The sequence below is a fragment of the Enoplosus armatus genome, chromosome 8, assembly GCF_043641665.1.
Source record: "Enoplosus armatus isolate fEnoArm2 chromosome 8, fEnoArm2.hap1, whole genome shotgun sequence".
Lineage (NCBI taxonomy): Eukaryota > Metazoa > Chordata > Actinopteri > Centrarchiformes > Enoplosidae > Enoplosus > Enoplosus armatus.
The window spans coordinates 3,304,666-3,326,597 of record NC_092187.1 but is presented as its reverse complement, the minus strand read 5'-3'; the positions used below and the strand labels follow the sequence as shown (position 1 = coordinate 3,326,597).

The following is a 21,932-nucleotide window of genomic DNA, read 5'->3' as shown; positions in this document are numbered from 1 at the left end:
TTCAGCATGACAAATAAAAACTGGCTCTACTGTCATTCGAAAAATGTCCTCTGATGCCCTCAGCCTCCTCGTTGAGAAGCATGTGGATGAAGCAAGCACCCTGTTGGGAAAGATGGGACCATGCCTGCCTGTGTGCACACGCACAGAGCCGGAATATGGAACGGGCATAAGTAATAATAATTATGTGTTGTGAAACGGAGAGGTGACGGACTGCAGTCAAAACAACAAGCCACAACAACTGTACAGTGGAGCCTTGTGTTGAGCTTCCTGATTAGTCTTACGGTAAGATGGTGGGAGGGTCATGCACAATCACGTCTGAGTGTGTCTGGGCTTTCCACGGGGCAGGAGCCGTTTCTGTGATGTGACGCAACTGTAATGGATGCATTATCCATTAGCTAGAGCTGTTGATTTGTGCCTTGAGTCTACCACTAGATAAAAAGCTCAATCAAAGGTGCTCTTTACAGCATATTCCTCACAACCAACAGTAAAATGAACCCAGTTATCATTATTCAAGAGATAGAATCTTTATTGTCACATTAAACACATTATACGTTCTAAGTATTTCTCAGAATTTAGTAAAGAGAAAGAGAGTAAAACAGCACGAGATGTCCGAGGTGTAGATCATTTTCTCTTAGGCAACGCTCTTTAGATCCCAGCTGTTTGCATATAATGCCTCAAAGTTTCTCCTTCGTCTGGTAAACTCAGCTGTTTGTGTCTTCTCTGAGCGCTTCTTCACCGGGTTCCTCTCCTCTCTCACATTCGTTCCCACACACAGGAGGTGCAGGGCGAGGTGGGAACGCTGTCGTTGTCTCCGGAGAGCCACAGACGGAGATCCCTTCACTCAGCGCCGGTGATGACAGCGACACGATCCTCGTCCTCTGCTGAGTCGTAGAGCGCCTTGCGTCGTCTGCGGCCTTGGAATGATGACGCAGAGTGCATTTGCTGGCCTTGAGCTCGACCCGAGGCCTGGGGTTCTTGCTCCTAACAGTTTGTATGCTGCTGCTGTGTAACAGTGAAGGTCCCTGAACTGACAGAGAGCTTTGAGGTGAGGTGGTGGAAGGATGGCCAGACTTTGAGCTACCTCTTCCTTCACTGCTCGCTGAGACAGAATTATCAGGAGATGCTGAGGGCACAATTTTGGGTTCAGTCTTTCGGGTCTTTTTGGTGCTTTTCTGGTTGGATTCGCTGCCTGTGCTACTCTTGCCGCAGGCTGGCGCTGAATCAGGAGGAAAGGTTCCATTGTACAGCAGCACAAACTCCCTCTGACTGGCCAGAGGAAGAACCCTCTGCTTGAGACGACACTTGTTGAAGATCTCAAGGGTTAAATCTAGAGAAGAGCATGAAGGAGTGACAGCAGATGAAAACAACATGTTGGGTGGTATCACACATCGGCCTGTTGAGCATATTCAGTGACATATTTAATAAAGGGAACTATTACTGCACCATGCGTAGAGTGAAATGAGGTGAGAACATTTTTGTTAATTTACTTTTTTAAACATCTACTGAACTCTGAGTTTTTATAGCTGTATGGATGTGATCAGCTGGTAATAATGCAAGCTCACCCAGTGTCTCCACAACAGTGCTGGGTATCACCTCCGTCAGCACTCCACAGTTGGTATGGAGAGCTGGATTACAGTTCATCTCCAGCAGCCACACCTGTTAGGAACACACAAAGACATGCACATTAATACACATGTTGACCACTGACCGCCAACCATTCAGATGTTCAGCAGCGTCTCGCCCACCTTGAAGTCCTCATCCACCATGAAGTCACAGCCAATCAAGTCAAAGAAGCCCAGTCGGCAGTCTAACTTGGATTTGACTGCAAAGAAACACTGCATCATGATCTGCTGCATGCGCTTCTGATGTGTGGAAAGGAAAAACAACCGTCAGTCAGTCAATCCATCATTCTTTATGGAGGTCTGCAGCTCTTCATAACAATGTCTGAGAATGTGTGGCTGGATTTCTTCATGACCGGCTTTGTGTTGAAACAATTTAGCTGCATTCATTGGCTTTTTCTGGCCACTTGGGGGCAGAAGAACAAGGTGTAAACACAGCATTGAGGTATTAACGCCGTATATAGTTGTTATGGCAAACAACTGCCTAGTTACACATTCAGCAGAGGTGCAGCAATGTTACCATTCATGTGGAGGCATATGGCCACCTGGTGAATATAACTGACAACAAAACAACAAGCTATAAGAAGCTAAAACACTTAGTGGAGTATATACAAAGCTTTAAGCTTATTCATGTTTCTCACTAATCGTAGTGTCACATTATCTTAAAATCTTATTATCATCTGACAGAAGAGTATGTTTAAAATGGCTAGCTACATTGTAGTAGGGTTAGTGCAGGAATATTAAAAGTTGGACATCCACATTGGGACATTAGTATTGCACTTCCATACAGCTGGAATTCCAACAGAAAGAAATGGAAAGAAATCAAAGCAGCAGCGGTGTATATAATATGATTTAAACTCCAAAATCACTCAATCCTACACATCCCATAATGCAACTTGATAGCGTCTTGACAGCAATGTTTAATGCAGGCTTTCTGTTGGAAATGTGGAGTAATTCTCTCAGACTTGACGAGACTCTTCTAGACTCACAGAAGACATTACGCAGCTGTTATTAGTAAATTGACTTTGATATGAAAAATACGTGGGGTGCCCCTTTAATAAATCTGCCATTAATAATAGTTATTGTCATGACGCGTAGAATTGTTATTTTTCAAATAATTCTAATGGCATAAGCGTTTCAATAACAGACTTGATTCTTTCTCTAAGTGTGTTCAGTTTTATCGACTAAGTCCCATATAGACTTATGTTTGTGATACAATAGGTTTCTGTTAAACCAAACAGCCGCGTTGTGGTTCGCTGTATATACTTCAATGTGTCTATGGTTTCATTCTAACAGGTGCAATCCATTATAAAAATGATTCAAATGTACATTGTACTGTTTGTTGCACTGTAAGGCGCTACGGATAAAAACAACCACCAAACAGCACATGTGATATTTCCTTTCAGTAATAACATGATGTATCCTCAGACAGGAATGAGATCATCCAGGCCTAACCACGATCTCAATTAGCTGCAAGCGCCAACTGCCATCATTATAATGGTAATTGGTCCCCGAGCGCTACAACACACAGCAGCAGCACTCACTGCAAAGGCGCCCAGCACCCAGTCCCTGGGCAGACCCTTGGCAACCCGAAACCTGTCGTTGACGTAGTTGTTGAAGCTCTCCATGGACCACACAGTATCCTCTTTTAGCTGGCTGTACAGAGGGTTCTTCTTCTGCATGTACTGGAGACGGACAGCAGGGGGACCAGAGACACATGAAGCAGTCAGCAGGGGCAGAGACACAGTTAGTGCCACAGCTAATGCCTGATCTATTCAGCCTCTCTGGAAATGATGGGGACAAATAAGGTAAAGAGGGATGGGATGCAGATATCTCTCCAATATCATCATAGATGATTTTGTCCCTCATTTGAGTGAGGGAGTTAAGACAAATGGTAAACATTAGGCCTTAAACTGGTTACAGTTAACATGCGCGTCAAATATTCTCCACTGAAAGCCAAACCCAGAGTATCAAAAGCTATGATTTTGTATCAAGCTGGTGAATGAATGACAGAGTGCCTTTAAACATTCCCTCATTGACTGACAAATCTGTACTGTAATCCACTTGATTTGTCTTGACTGTTGAAGCCTCATATTAACGTCTGATAAAAAAATTGGAGCATATTTTTGCACAGGATGAGGACTGCGGATTTGTCCCCCATCAGGCCAGAATGAGCAGGAGGAATGATTACAGCAACGAAACCTGTTTCAATTGTGAACCTGTCCTCTAAACGTTGACATGCCAGATTCTGCACAACATTAAGGCGTACTTGATTCGTCAGGTGGGCAGAGAGGTTGTTGGAGCTGGGGTCGTACAGGTCGCAGGTCAGTCGGACATATCCGTGGCGAAAGAAGACCACGTACGGTGCAGTGCAGGCAATCAGAAGGTAAGAGCGCACGTCAAACTTTTTCCCCTTCAGGAGCAGCGGCCTCTGGATGTAACTGAGGGCAAAATGTCAGTTTCAAGAGCTACATCAACGTTTCTATGGAAAGTGTGATTTGTCATTTGTAGTATGACAGACAATTGCCAAGACAAATTTGTCTAAATAGTCTCAGATGGTCAAATATTCCCAATAAGTGGCATACCCATTTACTAGAACTTTTAGTATGCCACCTTGTATGTTCCCGGGTGCTATTAGTATTCAACGTTGAGGTAAAAACCTTGATTTGTATGTTTTAACAACTGAATGATTAAATGGCTCTCTAGGAGTGTGTAAATTGTAAAAAAATAAAAATAAATAAACAAAACTCTCCAAACCCTCTGAAAACCTCAGACTCATGCCCCGACGTCAGAAGTCAACAAGTTACTTTCCTACTTCCATTTTTGGAGAAACAAATGTTTCATGATATTCATTTTGACAACCCAACAGTTGCACATGTTCACCCACCACTGGACAATGCGAGCCTGAGGCTGGCGGTGGTGGTGTGTCCTCCTGTTGGCCTGGCTGTCCTCCGTGTGCTGCAGCTTCAGTCTGAAGGCGGCTACGTCTTCCTGGCTCTTCAGCAGAAAGATCCCTCTGCCCTGGTTCAGACCCGTGGGCTTACAGATCCACATATGACTCTCATTGTTGCTCACACCTGGCAATCAGGTCAATCAACAAACTTATGTGACACGTACAGGTACGAATTACTAAGTCCTACTATGAATGAGACTTCCCAGGTTTTTCTGTTGCATTCTGTGGTGTCTTGTTAAAGTATTTCTTTCTGTTCTGTTTTATCCTGTTTTATATTCCCGTCTTTATTCTATGAATGACAACGAGTGCTTATAAAATACGATGCATTGCTATCAATCAAACTACCCAACAGTATGTAAAGTACTTCCAATTAGCCTCACCTCCACCAGCTACAACATTAAAATGCTGCTTACATGTTGACAGTAATATCAGTATGTCAGTATATAATCCTACAATATAATGTAACACTCTCAACACTTTGCATCTAATACTTATGAGTGCAGGACTTTCACTTCTCCTTTTAATACTCACTTTGAGGTTTTGCAACTTTCAGTAAGTCTCGATATCACTGAAGTTATGTTCAATTTCAATTTTATCTGTATAGCATCAAATCATGACAGAAGTTGTCTCAGAGCTCTTTTCATAGAGCAGGTCTGGACCGTACCATTTCTGAGTTATAGGTGCCCGAAATCTCAATTTCCTGTATAATAAAATATTCAGTATTTAGTGAAGGAGGGAGAGATTTCAGACAGTGTTTCAGTCAGTTTTTTTTATTCTCTCATTACTATGTTACATGTTCTCTGGTCTTCTTTTCCACAGATTCATCCGTCACCCAGAGATCTAAACCAGCTGTCTGTGTCTCTCTCCTGTTTACTTAGTGATAACCATGTTTGTCATAACCTGTACACACCACTTATCATAATGCTGTGTGTCTGTAAACAACACAGAAACCAGTGGATCATTTCATATCCAGTCCTTAGAATCGTGACGTATTTCAGTTTTGGTATTAAAGGTGTTGTATGGGTCTCTGTCCTGTCCAGTGCTGCAGCAGCTCTACATCCACATCCTGCTGAGCGTTTCTCCTCGTGTTTGTGTCTCAGCCCTGCCCTCTGCTGACTCATCTCTATGGCAACAGCATGTTCCCCTGGTGATTTTATCAGGGCTTATGGGAGGTGAAGTGCATTATTTTCCAACGTCCTCAACCTCTTGATTAAACAATCACCAAGGCAACTGTTGTCTTAACACTGCCAAGCGCAAACTCTGTTCTGAAGCACGCTAACTAAACACTAATCCAGTTGTACCAGTGTTGTGTTGTTGTTGCATCAGGATATTAATGTGTCAGAGGTTAATGTGAGTGAGATGTTTGGGCATTTTTACCCTCCTGCTGGGCAAAGAAAGCCTCCCTCTCTTCCCTCACATCCATGCGGAAGGTAGTGGGAATGAACTCTTCCATTTTCAGCGCCCTGTGAAGTAAAACACAACAAAGAGGAAGTCCAAATGAACGGCTCATCTGTTTGAAAATGCCACAAGGGAAGGATGAGAAAAATCATGTATTGAAAATCAAAGCTGCCTGAGAAAGTTATTTTAGATAAATAACAAAAAAAACCTTTATGTTTAAACTACAGAACGTGGCACGTTTTCCTATTAATGTATTTGTCTACAATATGAGAATTTACATGAGTTTGATAATCCACTACAGTAATCGTCATGTTTGCTTTTAATGTTTGAACAGTTATGTTGTCATTGAGTTGTAGACACGACATCTGTACCGTGAGCGCAGATTGATTTCAAATCCCAGACATAATGTTCACTGTGATGGATTAACTCAAGCAAGTTTTACGTCTCTGAAAACTGATTTTCCAAAAGAATGGAAGTCAGTGGCTGCCTGGACTGTAGGACACACGCATTCAGAAATTATGATTTGGGAAATCCCAAGAAGTAATATAAAGTACGTTGTACTTGTTGGGAATGAACTAACACAGTATTACCACTGTACCAGTGAGGTCCATTACATGAATTGTTTATTATCCAAAGACCAGTAGGTTCATCTGTAAGTAATTATATATATAGGTCAGGCAGTAGCCTAATTAATTACTTTAGTGAAACCTACTTGTACTGTATGTGAGTGTCTGTACAATCAATTCGTGGTAATTTAATACATGTTTGTCTTTGTACACACACGACTCAAATATCACGCATTAGTTAAAAGAGTGTATTCATTTACAAGAAATGATTAACCACTGAAATAGTTTATATAATTGACACATAATGCTCATTGCCAAGCTTGTATGATTGAAATGGGAGGCCTGATTTCTGATGATGCAATTTGGCCGTGTTTATTAAATAGTATCACAGGTTGATACGTCTTTCACTCTGGATTTGCAGAGCCGGGCCGCTATTGAACCTCCATGGCCAGATGCCAGATGGTTGCTAGGAGATTTGTGACACAACTATAAATTTTGTGAGGGAAGTAGACTGTTATATCGGTCTACTCTTAATACACACAACCTGTCTGGATAAGAAATGAACAGCAGGCAAAGGCACACATCACCTCAGTCCTCGACTGTGGCTGACTTTGCTGCTGACTCGCTCATACTCCCGCAGACTGCTGAGCAGGCCGATCTTAGTGGTGAGCACCTTGTTGTTGGGAATCTGGTAAACCAACTGTTCACCTGGGAACAGCACATGAGCATTTCAAGTTTTCTCTCTGTCAGTGGGAGGCAGTAAACCTCTTTTCTACTACAAGCAAAATGAGAACAGAAATGAAACAAGAAATGAAACATCAGTTATATTTTTGAGATACAGTCCATTTTTTCCCTTTCCTTAGATTAGGTAACACCGCTGTAATTTTTTTTTTTTGTTTTTTACAATATATAGTAAAATATAACACTACGTCCTGTGATTGATATAGTAATTATTGAACCTTTTCTGAAGTTACAGTAGTTGGCTGGTGATTTGGTCTCACACCACTTGAGTTTGAAATCCTCCCTGTGCTTGTTGTGAATCCTCTTCCATCCCCTGCTCTCACAGTAACTGCTCACTCTGAGGGAAAAGTCCCAGATCAAATCAATCCCACTTCTGCTTTAATCACACAACAATGCACAGGTAAAGAGACTGAAACAAAACATACAGCAGGTGAATGATGTTTTCTGCGAGCATGAAAGTGGCATTTCTCCTTATAAGTCATCAGCTTTCTAAAGCATTATTTTGAATGTGATCACATTTTTTGAAATACCTAAAATCCAACACCTTATTGACACCCTTCACATTCTCTATTTCATATTTCTCTACTTACATTTCAGCCCCGTTGGCTCCTCCAAAGAAGTAGAAAGGCCCAGGCCCCCGGGGCTCCTCTACCCGCCGCTCCCTGTCCCTGTCTGGGTAGGAGCAGGTCGACAAGCCCCTGGGGTAGGACCTCTGAAGGTATCGCTCCACCATGCACGCACCTGATACTTTTACAGTCATAAACACACATAAATCATGCATGCACGCAGTCACTCATACATTCACGAAAAAACTTAAGCTCTATCACGTGTAAATTGTGTTGATGAACTTCGATGGATGCACAGTTAAAAATATCAGTGGAATACACAACAACCCTTGGAAAAACTACCATCCGCCTCAAAGACTATAAGAGAATGATTCTGAATGGGAATTGCCTTTTACAGCGCTGAAATGTGCTGTGTTGTATTTTGTTACGCTGCAATAAAGGATCAACATATGGAAAGAACAAATGACAACACGTTTGACGTCCCACTTTTCCCTCCACACACCTGACCCTTACCATCCTGGCTTTCCTTGTTGACAGTCATGTAGGAAAACCTGTCTCTCTTTTCCTGAGTCTGCCTCCCCTCCCTCCCTGATGTCACTTCCTGCATGCCACTATGGTCAGGTGATGGAAGCCGTTCTCCTCCTGGCTCCTCCTGCCTCAGGCTTCCAGCGGGCTGGTTGTCCCCGCAGGGAACCTCCACTTCCTCCTTCTCCGCCTCTTCCGCTTGTTGCTTCTCCAGCCTGGTCTCCTCTGCCTCGCCCTCACTGCAGGGCTCCACCCAGCACTCAGATGACATGACCTCGTGCTCTCGCAGATTGTTGTCGGTGGCTAGAAATGTTCCAATATGCGAGGACAGGTGGACAGTTTTTGGGTGCGCAGGGACACTGTAGTCAGAATTTGTTTTTATTGTGAGTCATAGTACACTGAAGATCTGTTGGAGTATGAGAGGAGGAGAAGAAGAGAACCAGTACTAATAGTACTCTACATGTTTGGTACGGTCACAGGAGATTATTTTCATTAAAATCATTGCTCTAGGGACGGCTATGTCAGTCTGTTGTTCAGTCGGTCCATCACTTTGCTTCAGACACAAGTATTTCAATGACTTTGTTGATCCCCTGACTTTCCTCTGGTGGTATCACATGCCATAGTTTTCACTTTCACCAGTGAAATAGCTCAACATCTAGAGGGTGAATTGGCACAAAATTCATGTGCAGACGCCTTAACTTTCCATCTATATGTAAGGGGACAAGTGATATCATATAACGCTAGTTGACCGATTACACTCGACGTCACCCTCTGAGAATTTCACTTCAGACAGAATTTGACTCCCTGACTGATGATAACGCTAAAGACCTTAATGCGGAATCACATCATAATTTCTATGAACATGGGGAGCACGCCAGTAAGCTCATGTGTCAACTTAAACATTCGGCAACAGCAGGTTTTATATCTGCAGTAAAAATCAGGGAGGTAATATTGTTACAGAGTCTTTCTATGAAAACTTGTCTACCTCAGAGGCGAGTAACAAAGAATTAGTAGATGACTTCTTTAGTAAATTGGAAATGCCCTCCTTGGATGAATCCAACAAATCTGGATTGGAAAGAAATATAACTTTAACAGATTATGCAATGATACATCCAGATCAGACGTGTTTCATAGTAGGTAGACAGTTATCAAGTAACCTTCGCCGTGTATTCAATGTTATCTATCAACCCAGCAATGAACAATGAACCTGAGCTTATATTTTCCTTAGATGCACAGAAAGCACTTGACAGAATTGAGTGCAACTACCTGTTCACTGCGCTTGAGAGGTTTGGCTTTGGCCCTACTTTCTGTGCATGGATCAAGATTCTATATACAGCGCCTCAAGTCTCAGTACGGAAAATAGGATAATATCTATAAGTATTTTCCTCTTTTCCGCGGCACAAAATAAGGGATCACTAGTCTAGTTGGAGTGCAAATGGGGGGATAATTGCATAAATTATCACTTTACTCAGACGATCTTTTCTTTCAGATCCATATACTACTATACCGATTGCTCTAGACCTTATCACCAAGTTTGGGCAGGTGTCAGGATTTAAGCTAAATATAACCAAGCGTTCTATTCCCCATACATTTCAAAGAGCAACAAATGTCATTCCATTATTTGGAACAAACATGTTCCTCGAACGATACCTGGATAGATGAATGTTTAAAAATGGATCCAGTTGGCGGGGGTCTGGTGCCTGTATTATATGATAGGCCCCATCACTTAATCACTTAGACATGGGCTGTTGCAGTTTAAGTTTTTGCATAACTTGCATAAGTTACATCTATCTAAGTAAACTGGCCAAACTCTACCCTGGCTTAGTCCGCATCAGGTACAGTCAAGACCCAGCTAGCCTTAGTCACATGTTTTGGTTATGTCCCAAACTGATCCCATTTTGGACAGGTATATTTAATACCTTCTCGTGTATGTGTAATACGGTCATTGACGCATTGTTTGGTATAGTCTCGCAAGAGACACCAATAACAACGCAACAGGCCGAGCCTATAGCATTCTCTACCTTACTTGCTAGACGTCTGATACTCCTTAGTTGGAAGAAAGCTCTGCCACCATCTTACAAGCACTGGGGTGAAGGAAGTAATGTCCCATCTTAAACTCGAACAGATCAAATACACTGCCCGAGACCCAGCTGTACTTTGTGCTTTGGGCTAATAAGAAAATATTACGAATTCTATGCAGCTGGTCTGCCCTTCTGATGATGAGTATAGTATGAAATATGCACCTTCGTGTTCCCACTGTAGTAGAAAGACCCCATTGTCTTTCCTCTAGCGCCTCCATCAGAACAAAGCTTACATGTTAAGGCTCACTACTGGTAAAACTCTTTGTTTAGATGTAGCTAGGTATGTTGTTTAGAACAGTTTTGTTTGGTTTAATGAACATTTCAGCCTCTTGGGGTTGCTAACTCCTGCTAGCGGCTTTAAACTTATGGCCTGTTTTTTAGTCTGTTTATTATTTGAACTATTGAAATGTAATATAACGTTTGACCAACCTGCGAAATCTAAAAACTTAAAAAGAAAATGTCATGTGAAGAAAATGTGCCATCTAGAAATAGCTGAACTACTTATTGTAGCTACATTTAGAAGCAAAGGGGGTTTACCTGCAACTCCAGCGTCACACGCATGGACAGCCAGACTCCATGGAAACCTACTCAGCCTATTCGTCTTCTGGCACGTGCCCTCAACCTTGTAGTCCAACTGCAGGGCCCAGACAAACAGCAAACCCACGGACTGAAGGACAGACTTGACAGAGGTGAAATCACATGGTCTGTCAGCAGTTTAGCCCACTGAAATCAGCCATACTGTCACACTGCAAGTAAGCAAACCCTCTAGACCAATGTAAACAATCAGCGGTTACTCGGGTAATGGGACCCTTAGCAACAGTTGCCTCTTGTAGATTGAATCTTATGACAACAGCAGCTCAAGACAAACTAACTACTCAAGATTATGTATCCCACACCCAACCCACCTCTAAGTTTAGCCTCATTCAGTATTGATGGCCTGTAAGCCTTTGTTGTGTGAACCCTATGGTAACATAAGAGCATGAGTGTCAATCAAAATGGATTTGCCAGTTTTCCGGGACATTATATCCTGCAGGTGACATTCGTTTTGCCAAGTGTCATAATGTTTAATGTAGATATGATGGTGTCCACCTTACATTTTATACTGGTTGACTGTTTCTTATGCTGTCCCACATCCATAGCTCCATTTTACACAATAAACATCTGAGCCTGAACAGTTATTTATCTACACGGACTAGAAAAGTTCTATTCTGTAAGTTTAAGATTTCCTCTAGGAAAGGTGTAGTAGGGGATAAAATGATTAATTATTGTAAAGTATTGTAACTGTACTGTGAGTTTATTTTGACATGAATGAATCCAGCTGAATCACTCGTGGATTCATTATTTTTATGGCAGACATTATCATTAATCACATTGTCTAGTGCCAAATCCGGTGGCAGGTATGCAGTTGAGCTACGTAGCACTTGTCTGCTCGCATGGCAAATCTACTTTTCACCTTTCTGTCTCAGTGATTTGACTCAGGAGGAAACACCTAGGCCCAGCCACAGTTGGCAATTATGCATAATCTCCTCTCTTCCTCCCAACAGTCTGATAATTGACAGGGGTGGATGCCTCTTAGACACAGCATCCACGCAAATGTATAATTACGCATACAGTAGGGTAACCAGGAGTGACGCATACACCTAACACCAATGTAGTGCGCATTCACACCTTGCAGAGTGTTTAGAACATATTTAGAGCACTCAAAGTCTGTAGTGTTATGCCAGACGGAAACTGAACCGAGTGACTCGTGAAATGGGGGACAGCCCCCCAAAATGCCAGGGTTTATGTGCTAAGTTGTTAAATGCAAAGGTTTATGGGTATAAGAAGAGACTGGTGTTGACAGCGGACAAGCTTCGTGATTGAGCACAATACAATACATCTTTTTTTTTAGCTGTTTAGCTATTTTGTGTGAAGACCACAGGCGTAGTTGCTTCAAGTCAGATTTGGTTTGACTCTCCCCTTAAGTCTCTAATTCTGTCCAATAAACAAGGTGCTTTGGAGTCACTTTGGCCTAAAGGCTGTGGTTTGCTTTTAACTGAGTATTATGACACTTTAACAATCCCAATAAACTGTTCCTCCATGGTTCATATCAAAGAAATACAACCTAGGAGTCATCACACCCTGTTGTATGTGGTGTTGATACACGTTTCACGCATGGCTACATTTACAAGGAGGACGCAATAGTCACCCGGCAGTCTTGTCAGTTCAGTCATTTACACACACACATGGCTGGGAATGTCCCATTTATGTGTCTGACTGCAAAATGGCAGCGATAAGAGAGAGCTGCTTGAGTCCAGCCACAGCACCCCAGTTATTAGAAGCGGGCCTACTATATTCCTATTTAACTAGGCTTTGTGTGGAGCCAGTGTCAGCCACGCCTTGATAAAGAGCCGCCATCTGATAGACACACTGTGCAAAGTGCTGCGTAGGTGGACAAAGAGAACAGGCTTGTTTTACAGCCCTGTCGACCTCATGGTTCACCATCTGCCAAGAGGCTGTGTGCATGTGTGTGTGTGTGTGTGTGTGTGTGTATTTATACATGTGAATACGTGTATGTGCTTGTGTATTTTGTGTGGCTATCTGTATGTTCCCTTTTTTGTATTACATATATCACAATTGAAATGTTAATTAATAACTTTCCTATTTTGATTTGATCTCCATGTGGGGCTAAACTGTGACATTTTTTTAACTTTCCTTTTCTTTTCTTTATGTAAATTAAGTTTGAGGATTTGCAGGTGGGGGCTCTTCTCATCCATGGCAGCTACTCCAAACAAACCACACACATGTAATACACTACATCGCTGCATCTCTCCCAGGGAAAGACTGGGTGAAAATGTGTAAGAGTTTTCACAAACAGGGTCATTTCTTCTATCAGGGAAACAAAATATATATTCAGTTGTGTGGAAATGAATATATATCATTAGATGAGAAGTGTGTGTGTGTGTGTGTGTGTGTGTGTGTGTGTGTGCGTGTCTCCGGGTGGTGACACCATAAAGTGTGTGTGTGTGTGTGTGTGTGTCTTTGGAGACTCGCCCATTCCCATGTCATCTCAACTGCCTCCTGTACCAGGAAGTGCTCAGCAATTACAGGGATGCAGCCTGCAGCCATGGTGTCCCTCCACAACCCATTATTTGGAGGGATTCTCCTTGTCAAGGTGTTATAGTGGAAGGCATGGAGTTAAGTTACGATGTAAAGAAAGGCTCGTCTCAATAGGGTCTCTCTCTCTCCCGCTATTCATGATTTCCTTACAGAATTACACCGGTAAAGCAGAGGGGGGCTGTTGTAGTAGGGGGGGCAACATTTTGTTCCCAGGGTCTGTATTCACTCATTCCCACTGGTGACAAATGCAAAATTTCACCAAGACTGATGTTAACTTGGGAAAATGTACAAGCCAGATAAACAGTTGTTTAATTAATTTAGTTATTTTAAATACATGCTTTTAAACGTTATTAAGTCAGACGAGTATTATGCTTATAACTCCATAATGAGGTGTCTGTGCGCTATTTTTGCTGATTGAATACCTCCACAGGCTTCCTTCCTCTGTTTTTTTTTATGCTTATGTAGCAAATTAGAGCGCTGTTGAGGGTTTGGTTTGCCGTAGTGACATTTTTAGATCCACTTTAACTCTATTGCAGTGATTAGTCATCAAAAAATCATTACCAAGTAGCTTAACATTGGGTAAAGATGTGGTTTATGTTATATACATAATGTAAAAATCCCTGATATGGCTCTAAAATAAATAAGGACTTCATGTACTCCATGCAGCTTTGGTATTTCCCACTAGCATCAGGTGATAGATGGTGGAGAAATGCTGCGGCAGTCCCACCCAGCTGAGCCCCTGTTGTCACTCTAAATGCAGAGAAACATGCATGGCGCTTGTTTTCTGGATGTGATGAGTACAGATGACAACCTCCTGGATTAACGTCATTGAGTACTGTATGTTGGTTACACCCTCTACAGCTATGAAAAGACACCGGAGGAATACCGCTTGATTTTGAAGTGGAAAATGACTCACCGATAACAGAGTTTGGCAAGAACATGACAGAAACGGAGAGTTGGTGGAGGAAGCAACGCTCCACGTTTACAAAGCCTTGAAATACGCCAAGTAAAGAGGAGGTGCATGATGCAGTGAGTGTACCTGAGCATCCAGGGTGAGCCCGTTCGGTTATTCAGCGCTTATGAAGAGACGGCAGTCAACTCTGCAGAACGACCTGACCTGTTCAAAATGAGATCAGGAACACATTGGAAATATACTGACAAGAGTGCTAATGCCTCAACTGTTCCTGGCTTTGTTTGTGTACATTAGCTAAGCTTCAGTGTCTCAGCCTGCCAGTCCTCATGTCTAACAGCAACACAAGGCTAACACACCAACTTTGACTACACAGTTACATTTGACAGGCCAAGTCAAGTGGTTGTCTTGTTTTTCTGATGCATTTTACCCATTGCTATCAGAAAGTAAAGCAACTATTAGCTTCAGTGGCTACGTGTTACAGGGTCACTTAGGTGATTTGAACCCAAATCCTTTCTCTCTGTCAACTGAAACAACAAACATCCCTGTATAAGCTCTGCTAACTAACTAGCTACAACTAAACAAGGACACACTAGTGACAGTAAATAGCAAAGAAACACATTGTGAAAAATTATTTTTACACAACTTAACTTGTGAATATATATTTATATATATTATATCATGTTGTCAGTGAGTTAAACCACATACAAACCATAGTGTATCACGGAGGAAATGTAACAGGCTGAAGCTAAGCCTAGGCTGCTAAGGCTAAGCTAGCATCCAGCCTGACAGTTTTACCATGAACACCTCTTTCAGATGTGTTAACGCTACATCTTGTGTGACTAATTATTCACTTACAAACTCACCCATTCATATCCAACATTGCCTATAGGCGGAAGAAATATTACTTTTATTTCCTCTCCAAACTGTTGCTGCTGTTGCTTTTCTTGCTGATAGGTGGCGCGGGTATATGGCCGGCTACTTCATTATTTACTATGGTCATGGCTAGTAAAATGAGCTAGTGTAGCTGCTAACAGTTCCTAGTTAGCAGGCAATTTTAATTGTTTTAAAAGACACCATTTTTTTCCTGAACCCGTACCCAACTTTGGTTGGACACGAACACTTCTGCCTTTTTCACGCCTTACCAGGAGCACAAAATGTAGCCATTGTTAAATGTTGTTGCTACATGCAATATTGTGTTTTTCCAAACCATATGTTAGCATGCTAAAATAGCCCTCATTTTCCCTTTTGACATGTAAATGTTTAGGCAGCAAGGAAAGCATCATGGGTTGTCAAATATCTGAACACATCATTTACAATGTGTGCTGGATGTTTAAAGAAAAGTTGGATAATACGAGTAACTGACGTCACTGAGCGTAGCATCAGATGAAAATGGCCGCCGTGTGAATATGGTGAATGGGGCTGGAAGTTCATCACATCTCATTTTCTCTATCTGGCAGTTTGATGTTGCTTCATTCTTCAGTTCAAACACTGAGGTGGTAACGACTGACTGATTATGTTGCAACAAAATTTAGAATTTCTGCCTTTAATGCCTTTCAGAAATACAGCCGAACACCATGATACACATAATATAATAGAATATAATAGAACATTACCTTGATGGATAACATTTTCAGTTGAAATATGACACCCACATAATTCCACATAAGGTCACATTTTCTAAGAATAGGGGTACTGGGTGGACTGTATAAGACTGTATTGAGTCTCTAAAGTGAGGCCATTTTCCAACCAGTGAGGTGATTTAGCATTTTGGCAACGCTGGTGTTTCTTGTTTATATGCAATACATGCAAGTGTGTGACGGGAGTGTTGGGAGCACAGCATGTACTGTAAGTATAACACAGGAAACCATGTCCTTGACTATGGCTTTGGCCTTAGAACTGAAGTTGGTCCCTGGCGCTGGTCATAAATAGTAAGGATGGGGAAAATGCAGTGGAAAACTTTTACCACGGAGATGAATAAAAATCTAACTTTAATTTGGCAATGCTTCTAAACTATAATAAATCCCACTCCTACTATGACTGGCTGTTAAAGGAGTTCCCTGCACACATGAATGTGTGACAGCGCCTCAGTCAGACTGTACACGTCAGCACACTTGTAGGTATGTCACAGCCGTTTAGCCTCTGTTGTGCTCCTGTTCCACCCCAGTGGCAAACCCAGCTAAGTGAATCTCCTCATCCACAGCCGGCAGTAGCGCAGGAATCTGGTCTGACTGCACCAAGCATGCACAGACCAGTGCAGGAATCCTCTACAGGCTCTCTGCCAGTCAGGAATGCGATTCATGTGATGTGACGTCACCAACGGGGATGTAACTAATTACAGTTACCTCCTGTTACTGTATGGTAGAGTTTGTGGTTATTCTTTTATTATATTTTACTGACACATGTTTTCTTGCTGCAATGTAAACCATGCACCTCACAAAGTAAACAATAACCCGAGAACCAACAGAGAGAGAGAGTACTTTTTAGAGGTATACAAGATGATTTATGGAAGGTAAAAACTGTATTTTGTAATGAGGCAATGTCAGAACATAGTTTAAATCTGATTTTTTCATTATAAAACAATATTTGCAGTGCTTTTTACAGTAGTTGAAGTAGTTGAAGGGTTGAAAACACTGGGACATTTTACCTTTAGTGATGTTGATCTGCACTGTCTGAGTAGGGAAAAAACAACTGTCATCCATCCTGGCAACAGTAAATGCTTCACTTTATCACTAATACTAAAATAAGCGAACCAGTCAGCTATTTCAACTGATGTTGTATGTTTGAAGTAAGACTACTGGATAATATGAATTGTTTTGGTTTTTTTTTTACTTTTTTATCACAGATTATATAAAGACATACATTTCAGGTTTGTATTTCTTCTTACGTAATAGAAGTTCACATTACAAATGTCAAACTATATTTAAAAAATGTTAGATTAAAATTAAAAATGTTACATGTGTTACACAGAAAAGACCCCATGTAGGCCAATGGTTGTTTTAGTTACATCAACACAACATCCCTCAAGTAGCTTTTTTACTTTTACCTGTGAAGGTTTTTATGACTGCATTTTTCTTCTATATTGGTACACGTAAAATGATAAACCTCTTCTTGAGTATGAATTTTTGGTGCTCATTCCACATGGAGAGATTGCATACACTCACACAAGATGGCTGCCCACCTGTTGATTGTGGCCCAATATCACACATCTTTCACTGACACTGAACTAATGAAACTCAAAATAAGCGTGCACAGCAGTCTTGCTCCACCATAAAAAAGATACAACATGTGGTCCAAACTGGTTTCACTTACGCATGTTTGAGCCAGCACCCATATTAATAGGCCTTTCCAAAGCAGACATTTTAACTTGTCACAGTAGGAAAAGCACAGGAGAAGCCTCCTTTCTATGTAAGTGTAAGCCATGACAGTGTGCCATCATTATGCTGTCATGTTTTCATTTTTTATTATTTGATGTGTGTTTAATATTGCCTTTATACACAGTATTATATATAGAGGCAATATAAAAAAAAACTATATACATGCATGCTTATATCTTTTAAACACAGATACTCATGATAGTACATATAGGCCTACACACAAAATTATTTGGCAAAATAATGTTTCTGTGCATTGTAGTTTCTCTTAAAAAGTTGTCTTTTGATCACAGTCCTGTGAAAGCTGGACAGAGATTAATTATTAAGTTGGCTTTTGTCTTCTTCTCAGGCTTTGATTCTTTATTTGTGTAAGCTCTTACAAGAAACCCTTTTTACTTTGTTTTACTCACTTGTGATGAATGGCCTGTTAGCATGAAACAGGCTAACAATGCTAATAAGCTATGTAATTAGCTAAAGGACAGATTGCTGGATTTCACTGAACATATTTCCCATAACGTGCTTGTCAAAAAAAAAAAAAAGAATCACACACAAATCCCAAATGTCTGGGGTATTACTGTAAGGGATGTAATATTTCTGGGATGGACAAACTCTTTCTTTGTGCGAAGCATGAATGTGAGCCTCCCCAGCACTGGAGATCAATGAGGCCTGGGGCCTGTTATGTTAAACAGCTAAATGGTTTTTGTGTTTGTGTTCCAACTGATAAAATCAGAGCTGGGTTTAACCAGTCAACTGAACCCCTGAGCTAACAGGCCTAATTAAACACCATAGCCATGCTATTGGCTCTGTGTGTGTGTGTGTGTGTGTGTGTGTGTGTGTGTGTGTGTGTGTGTGTTGTGTGTTGCTGTGAGAGAGATAGGGGGAGAAAAGACCAGGGACCATATAGACTAAGTGTATGGATTTCAGTGGGCAAAAGCAGCCTACTGTAAGTTGGCCCAGACCTGGCAGTGAAAACACGCCTTGTGCTTCTCGGTTTATCAAGCTAGCCTACTGTGTGCTGCCATAGACTGGGACACTATGAGGGCTTAGCTGATGGGGGGACCTCATGGGTAAATTGAGGCATTTAAAAAGAAGCTCTGTTCAGTGGTAACCTGATCCACACCTGACTGGGGCTCGGCATTCCGGTCTGGCCGAGGGAAGAGCTCACAATGACCAGAGAGAGACTGCTACAAAGGGCCAGCGCACAGGAGATCTGAATAAACTGTTAAAGCGTTGAATAAACCGTTTCTGAAAAATGTGTTTAGAAAGAGAAAATGAACAAGGGAGACATTTCAAATTTGATCCCACTTTATTTAATCTTTTCTTCAACATCTCGTAATATCATATCACAGTAAATACAGCTAACATTATGTACAGAGTGTGTCATAGATAATGAAGTCTCAAAAAGTGTGTGCAATGTTCTACTGTACCTGGAGAAAAGCCAAGTCCCCAGGAGGAATTCAGTTATTGCGGTAAGAGGAAGAAAGCAGATCTTTCAACAGATAAAAGTCACAGCATTTTCTATAATACAGTTATTACACAGCATTCATATTAACATTCCTGCTAGAAACAAATTTACAGCGCAGCATTCAACAAGAAAGCCTAGTGGAACGGTCTTCTCCTGATCTGCTGCTCAAGGGAGAAACTCTGACTCAAGTCACATGGAAGAAACCCCAAGAACTCAATCAATCTTCCAGTGCAAGGATCATAGTTCCATAGTCATCATCACTCAGCCCCATCTGCCACTACTATAAATATGTTGATGTGCTTCCCTGGACTGCCCTTTGTCAATACACTGCATGTCAGATGCACGAGAGCGAGAGAGGGGGGAAGTAAGAGAGCAGAAGGTAATGCCATTTAATGGACGGCATTACCAGACAGTATTAGACACCAATAATTACATCTAACCATGTCTGGTAAGACGCCTATCAACAGGCTGGAAGGACGACGTCTGAGCTTTCACCTGTGCAAAGAGGAAGAGGAGAGCTGGAAGAAACAGAACAGTGCAGCAGAAACAGGTTGAAATGAGCAGTTCCTCTTCTGTTGCAATCACAGATTCCATACACGCCACGCTGTGCTTTGATTCATTTGTACATTTAAATTGGCCAAAGCATGCAGAGAAAGCCATGAGTCAACAGACCAAGGAAAGAAGCAAAGTAATCGCTTGGTATATTCTTTCCGTTCCACTTTTTCTACGTTATTACATTAATGCACAGATATATTCGAGGCCAGCGCAGAGAAAGGGGACAGCTGGAGGAGGAAGGGAAAAAAAAGCTATTTCATGTTTCTGTGGCTTGGATAATTGAGCTAGGCGGGCAAATAAAGGTGCAGCTCAATGTTTGCGGGGTAATTCTCCCTCCTTAAACAAACACTAGCTTTCTGCTTGCTCCATGTCTATTATTTGCCTTCGTTTCTCATGTCTGTTTGAAGGCTTTACCCATTAAATCCACATTTTAGTTCAGACATTGATGAAAATTGTTCACCGCCTTCAGTTCAGTAATGTTTAATTTCCGATGTTTTAAATGAAAGATGCAAGAAATAAGTTAAAGTTTTTTGGGGGTTTTTTTTTGTTGTAGACACTCACATGTTGTGCCTATCTAAAGCACTAAGGTATCACTTGATTGGCTATTTGTGGATAAAAGTTTGGGAAGCTGGGAAGAGGCCAAAGCGTCTGTAGCTCAGTTTTTTTTTTTTTACCACCAGTGAAGCACTCTCAGGTGAGCTCATGTGTCAGTTTCAGGATGTGCCACGCTGGTGAGGCTAGTTGGACCAATCACTGCAACACAGCACGAATACCAGCGCTGTTCAGGGGGGAGGGAACAAGGAAATAAGGCCCTGCAGGACCGGTGGAACCATCAACCGACTGCTATTCTTTAACTTGGGTGGGGTGGGGTTGCCATAAAAGTAAAAAAAAAAAAAAAAACACAGGGAAGTAAGTAAAGAAGTGAAAAAACATACACGCTGACCTGAGGACTATTACTGCATGAAAGATCTACTCTTTCTAATTTCCCACCGGAATCCTTCAACATCTCAAACTGTGTTTAAAATAAAAGGCTCAGACTAACTAAAGGCAAACGAATGCTCTGACTGTCAACACCTACATTATCTGGGCCCCTTTTTATTTACGGCTGATCGGTATACAGCCTGCAGCATCTATAAAGACAAAGTGTGGTAAACAAAAGGCTAACCTTTTCTTGGAATGAAATTCAGAGTAAAAAAAAAAGTGAGGCAAACACAAAAACATTTTCCAGGCGTGCTACCCGAGGACACAGAGGCAACCCTGCCTTTCAAGTTTACCCTTCAGTGACGACACCAAAGGAGTCTCACCGATTTCAACAGCCATTAACATGCATTCACATTTGGGCATCCATCCCACAGTCACACCGGAGACCACAGAGTCACCCGGGAAACATCGTTACCAGACAGTGTTAGAACAACAGTCGTACAATCCAGCACTGTCAGGTAAGATGGATCCTGAGAGCCATTTCTGTCGCTGCTTCAAGCGTTTGAGCCGCTCCGGGGGGGGGGGGGGGGGGGGGGGCCAGGCCAGGAGCACGTCGCTGCTAACATTGCTAACAAGTGCTTTGTCGGGGTTGCAGTCCGCAGATGACTATCATCATCATTACCAGGCAGTATTAGAGAGAAGTGATGATATCCAATGCTGCCTCGTAAGATGGAGATAATCACCCAAACACGAAACACCTCATTACTACACTCCTGAAGTGTACAGTATATAGCAACATAACGTGATATCAGTGTCGAAAAGAAAAAAGGGGAAGTCAACCTGAAATTATTACAGCAAACGTGTATGCAAGCGTGAAATAAGCATTCAACACAAAACACACCTTTCCACTAATGTAGTTAAGTTATGTAGTGTCACGGTGACACGGTGACACTAACGGTAACTAAAACTGAGCCATGTATTTCCCAAAAATAGCATTGTAAATAGGACTGGGGAGGTCCATATTTGGAGGCCACCTCTCCATAGTATAATTGCTGAGCCCTTGTTGTGGTTGGGGTTTTTCAGCTTAAACGCGCTGTCACAGAAGACTGGGCCACAGTAGTTGTTAATGATTGCCCAAACCTGTTCCGACTAGTCTGAA

The 21,932-nt window shown here is 41.8% G+C and overlaps 1 protein-coding gene across 1 annotated transcript; it reads right to left on the bottom strand.

Moving 5' to 3' along the window:
* Positions 1-674: 674 nt before the first annotated feature.
* On the bottom strand, positions 675-15,671 carry ttll10 (tubulin tyrosine ligase-like family, member 10). Its single transcript, XM_070909731.1, is given in 15 exon segments — positions 675-1,327; positions 1,563-1,656; positions 1,746-1,862; positions 3,164-3,304; positions 3,889-4,060; positions 4,507-4,696; positions 5,950-6,035; positions 7,124-7,244; positions 7,496-7,614; positions 7,868-8,024; positions 8,351-8,727; positions 10,987-10,992; positions 14,626-14,665; positions 15,582-15,612; positions 15,615-15,671. Coding segments are annotated over 15 exon segments (2,361 nt in total).
* Positions 15,672-21,932: the final 6,261 nt, after the last annotated feature.